The sequence below is a fragment of the Dipteris shenzhenensis genome, chromosome 9, assembly GCF_047967505.1.
Source record: "Dipteris shenzhenensis isolate YYH24624 ecotype China chromosome 9, Dip_SZ_1.0, whole genome shotgun sequence".
Lineage (NCBI taxonomy): Eukaryota > Viridiplantae > Streptophyta > Polypodiopsida > Gleicheniales > Dipteridaceae > Dipteris > Dipteris shenzhenensis.
The window spans coordinates 8,424,455-8,429,612 of NC_141604.1; the positions used below are offsets into that span (position 1 = coordinate 8,424,455).

Sequence of the window (5,158 nt, forward strand, 5' to 3'; positions counted from 1 at the left end):
ACATCAATAACCCCCTGCCCCATTGCAACCTTGGATTCTAAAGATTAGCCATTGAAAGTAAATATCTTAAGAGTGTCCGTCTAGTGAATGGAAATTTTGGGTCACCAACGCTCTGCAGCCCTGCACAATTGTAAGAAGCAAAGAAAGACATTTTACTGATTCGGTCATATTTCCTTGAAACGTGTAAACCAGTTCAGTACAACATCCACTAAATTTGGATTGGAAACTGCCTCAAAACCCTTCGGGTTAAATATATTTGGCCAATCTCAATGATTACTGCCTCTCTCAGCACTTGCTGCTTATAAAGGAGCAAAAAGCAAAACATATATTTTTATCTCCTTTTTTTAAAAGGAATCTGATTCCTGAAGTGGATACTACGGTGGCCAGAAACTGCCTCAACCTCCTTTTGATTAAATACATTTTCGCCAATCCCATTCATTACCGCCTGTCTCTCAGCAATTGCTGCTTTTTAAGAAAAGCATATATTTTTGACTCTCTTTTTTCAAAGGAAGCTGATTCCTGAGGTGGATACTACAGTGGCTGATGATGATTCAAGCTATTTATCAATAAAGAGATGTCCACACCAAAAATTTCCTGTGGTCACCACGGCAAAGCACCTTGCGTCCACACAACAACCGATTCAATGTGTGATGAGAATGTCTGAGCTTTATTTCAGATGCCCAGATCTTTAACAAAAACAAACTGCCGTGTGGTATTTTTCAGAGAGGCTTCTAAGATGTTCCTTGCGGCTCTATTATGGAGTCTATTTGATAGGCCCCTTAGGGAAGCAGAGAAAAGCTGCCATGTCACACACTGCTAGAGGGTCAAACGTCATCAGCTTGTCGTATACACAGCTACACAAACCCAGAATAGTCCAGATATCCAAAAGAAGACCATGATTTCAGAACCATTAACCCATTCATGCCACCTGTGATCATACCACTGAGAAGGTAGCAAACCTCCATGACCGATTGACATCTACGGCATAGTTGATGCTTTGTGTTTAAAGATAATAATCAACATTGCTCAACTGCTTAATTTATTTTGCTTTGCCAGGTAGATCTCAAATATCTCCACTACCAGCTTTGCATCTCTGTTTACAAGGTCTCGGTATTCATCCTTCGCAGTAAGTTCATGGATGTTTTCCAGGACAGTGCTGAGTGCAGCCTCCTTCAAGGTCTTAGCCCCATGCTGACTGGCATACTCATAGCTGACCAATGCATTGTCACTGTTGACCTTTGACGTCATAAATCGTTCACATACTGACTTCAAATGTTTTATGTTATATTTCTCTGCCAGAGCCAACAGATCAAATGCACACTTATCCAAAGACTCAGGATAGATCTCAGCTGTATACAAGTAATGTACAAAAAGTCTCAAAGCATCATAGGTAAAATCAGTAATTTTGATTGTACAAGTCCCACATTCTTCCATTTCCTTCTCCAGCATACCCTTAAAAACTGAAGATCGGCTGACCTGATTGCCACAATAAAATAGGTCCGAAATTAGATCCTGACTAGACAAATATATACATACATACAAGCGTGCATGCATGTTATGTGTGCGTGACTCTATCTCTAAAGAAAACTCTCGAAGCAATGCCATAGGGCCTAGGTGGTGTTAGATCCGCCTCAGACCCCTCCCATAAGTTAAAGTAACTAGCCCTTGTCCCTCACCCAAAAAAAAGGTGTTCTAGCACAAGCTTGCACAATTAGCAGAGAAGAAGATGAAAATGGAGGGAGGGTTTCTCACACATCCCATCATTTGGTGACTTGAGGTCACACGTGCTCCAAAGTGCATGTCAAAAGCAAATATCTTGCATGTGATTCATCATTTTGATCCACATTTTCTTTTTATCACATCTAGTACCAGCAGAGCAGCAGTGTGCCCATAATGGAACTCCTCTTGCAGGTATTCTTGCCAAAGTTTGGTGTCACTTGGCCTTCAAGATCAGCTTTACGTTCTGAATGTGGTCATTAATATGAAAAAAAAAAGGCACACAAATGTTGTAAATGCAGACGTTCTTTCAAAATAAATTTTGAATAATTCTAGGGTATTCATTATTCCAATATTATTCCCTTGGGTACTAATTGTGCTATGTTCTCAGCAAACTTCTATGTTTTTCTGAATTCATGCAACGCTTGAACTTTAAAGACTTGGCCAGTTGATCTTGATAAACTTACACTTAGGATTTGTGTCTGGCCTTTCAAACTTTGGAGACCTCATGTACAAACAATCCAAATACGTTTTTGGGAGGAATTCATCCTTGTGAAATGAATTGCATATCATTTTGCAGATGTTAAGATCTTAGCAATTCTCAATCTCATTTAGGCTTACAGTTAGATATCTATGTGAAACGGCAACAACCTGACAATTGAGTCTTTGCTTTAATTTTTAACTTTCATACTTGATGATCAGAACTTTGCTCATGTTCAGCTTTGTTTGTAGTTCGCCACCGAGATAATTGTAAGAATGCCTTAAACAAACCCAAACGTTTCTGATATGGCCACATATGTATTGAAGATGAGCTTGCCTAGTTGTCTATTGGAAATGGACAAAGCGCTGCTCTGATCCTGTTAACTAAAACAATGAGCAGAGGCTCTCTCTGATACTAGTTGGAGAAACCAACTCGGATCTGAGCTTGCATAACACGTAGTCTCCGAACACAAGTCAGAAGTCATAAGATACCCGGAAGCTCTGCCAAGAGGCTTACTGCGCCATATATAACATTGCAGACCGTTAGATAGAGAACACATTCAAATGAACCGCCAAAAATAGATATATGAATCAAGAACTAAACTGCCTCATCAAACGCCTGAAGCACTATCCAGCTCAGGTTTGCCACCAAGATGGCTCAGTAGGCTGCACATTTGCTGTAGAGCTATTCTTTTCATATCTAGATCAAACTCATTCACAATTGAGCATTCAAGATTCAACTCTCAAGGTTTGCATGGTAGAAATGAATAAATAGTTACAGACTTGCAAGTTCTATATGTAGATAATAGCTTATAAGCTTCAAGCTATAAACAATTACCTGTCAATTTTCAACAATAAAAGAACTAATACAGATTGTCTAGATAGTTGAAACCAAGTATCAGAGTCAGAGTTTTTAAAGTACGATGCAATTTCAATCACTCATGGATGCTCACGTGCATGCACACAAAACATGTTGTGTATGCGTGCAGGAGCATGCATGAGTGATTGAGCTTAATTATCCATTGTTCCTTTCTTACCAGAGTTTATCTTTTGATGGATATGAAACATTCCAACATATGCACAGACAGCAAACCTTTTTTTGGGAGTGACTGTGTAGCCTCAAGGTGATTACATTCATTTCACGTTAGAAAAGAGTATCATGGAAAAGTTGAAGAGTGGAGTCACCTCTTGCACCCCCAATTCAAAACTTGTTCTCATTGCTTAGAGGCATGTGCATCCCAAGCTTGCTTCCTCTGATGCTGAGTCATACATCCCGAAATTAGATCGTTCGAGGTTTAGAGATAGAGGCTCAGTACAATATCTTGGTGTGATACCTCCTTATATGGCAAAGGATTAGCACAGGCTGCCGTAACATGGCTATCCAAGAGCATGTTACAAAAGCACCCTGACTCGCAATGGAGCAGGCTAGACCAGCTCTCTTACTGAGCAGCAAATCTTGCCATAAAGAATGTAATCCGATAGTCTACAATGCAGCGATAACTACATCTTTTGAAGACAATTTTTAATCCGGCAGGGATGGTTGCAAAACAAAATGGAATCAGCAAGCTTCGTATAGTTTCTACTAGTCCATGCCAACTGACGTTGCCAACAAAATCTAGAGGCAGCTTGCTTGCTCGTGTGTCAATCAAAGTTTAAAAGTACGCATGAATGCGCAATCACAGAGCCATACCATTCATTTAAATGTCTTACGCCCTAAAGAGGAAGAATAGCCTAGTTCGTCAGACAGATGAAGTTTAAATAGAACAAATGGAACAATAAAGCGCAAAGCACAGCGACTCCACCAACAGAATTAAACAGAAAAGTTAATAAAGCGAAAATGATCTACATCAAGAACTTGTTTACCCTCAGGTTTTTTGGTCAAGTTTTTGTGGAGCTGGATCTTCACGTCTGCGTGCTATAAGGGGTACAGTTAATAACCAGGGATAAGAAAGCAGTCCAAGACAAGCACAAATAACGACATCCCAAACTACTAGAACGGCGTACGAAGAGTTCACTTTGGAACATCAGAGTAATTAAGTAGAACGGGCGCCCTTTCATCTACCAATAAAGGACAAATTTTTTTGAAAAGCAATACCAGCACAGCGCGATGAGCTCTGATTTTCGATCCATCGGAGCTTTCCAATACTACATCAGTGCAATCCTCGCCCATAGCTTCGGGAGCCCAAGTCTTCAGAAACATTATGCGAGCATTGAGCTCTTCGATCTCTTTCTTCAGCACCTCCTCGGTCTCGGAAGCCTCCTCGTAGCATTCACGGCAAGTTCCAGCGCCACGGGGCGTGTAAGTCTCTTTACAGGAAAGGCAGACGATGGAGGGGGGAGTACCGAGGAGCTGCTGCTGTTGTTGTTGCGAGCTGTGGAGGTAGGCAGGAAGAGGGTAGGCAAATTGCGGATGGGAGGGGAGGAAGCGATGGTATAAGTCGAAGAGCTCCATGTCGTCGAAGTCTAATTCGGAGTGGAGGGGGTGATGTTCCATGTACTGCAAGGGGTAAGGGAGTTCCGTGGCGATGGCGATGGCGATGGCGATGGAGGGGAAGAGCACCCAATCCAAGCAAAACGAGCAAGACGAGAAAGAAGAGCTGCTCCAGCATTTTATAACCATGCAAAATTTTGGCACTTCATCATCCTTAAGACTAGACTCCTCGGTCCACATCGAGTTCTCTGTGGCATGAACCCATCCGTTCAAGAGTTGGACACCTTCCTTGCCACTTGCACCAACCCCAGACCCGGTTCGCACCAATGGGCAGCCAAGGGGCTTCGATGGACGGCTCTCTAGTGTTGACACCCACTCAAGGCGCATTCCCACTCCTCTTGAGCCACTGCCGATAAATGTGCGTCCAACTGCTGGATGTAACCCCTCTTCGGTTCACTCATGGAAGGATAATAGGGATGGGAGTCGAGGTCTGCGCGTGCCAATCGAGCATTTTTAAAAAATAGTGGATTC

At 42.0% G+C, this 5,158-nt stretch overlaps 1 protein-coding gene across 1 annotated transcript; it reads right to left on the reverse strand.

Annotated features, from left to right (window-relative positions):
- Nucleotides 1-363: 363 nt before the first annotated feature.
- Nucleotides 364-4,760, reverse strand: LOC147898147 (BTB/POZ domain-containing protein At4g08455-like). Its single transcript, XM_087379374.1, has 2 exons — nt 4,292-4,760; nt 364-1,476 (listed from the first exon to the last, which is right to left on the reverse strand). The coding sequence occupies exons 1-2, from the start codon at nt 4,688-4,690 to the stop codon at nt 1,027-1,029; spliced, it is 849 nt and encodes a 282-aa protein (XP_087235500.1). The 5' UTR covers nt 4,691-4,760; the 3' UTR covers nt 364-1,026.
- Nucleotides 4,761-5,158: the final 398 nt, after the last annotated feature.

Coding starts and splice junctions, on each gene's coding strand:
- LOC147898147 (XM_087379374.1), bottom strand. CDS start 4,690: ATGGAACATCACCCCCTCCACTCCGAATTAGACTTCGACGACATGGAG. Junction 1,477..4,291: donor GAGCTCATCGCGCTGTGCTG/GTATTGCTTTTC, acceptor TGTGGCAATCAG/GTCAGCCGATCTTCAGTTTT.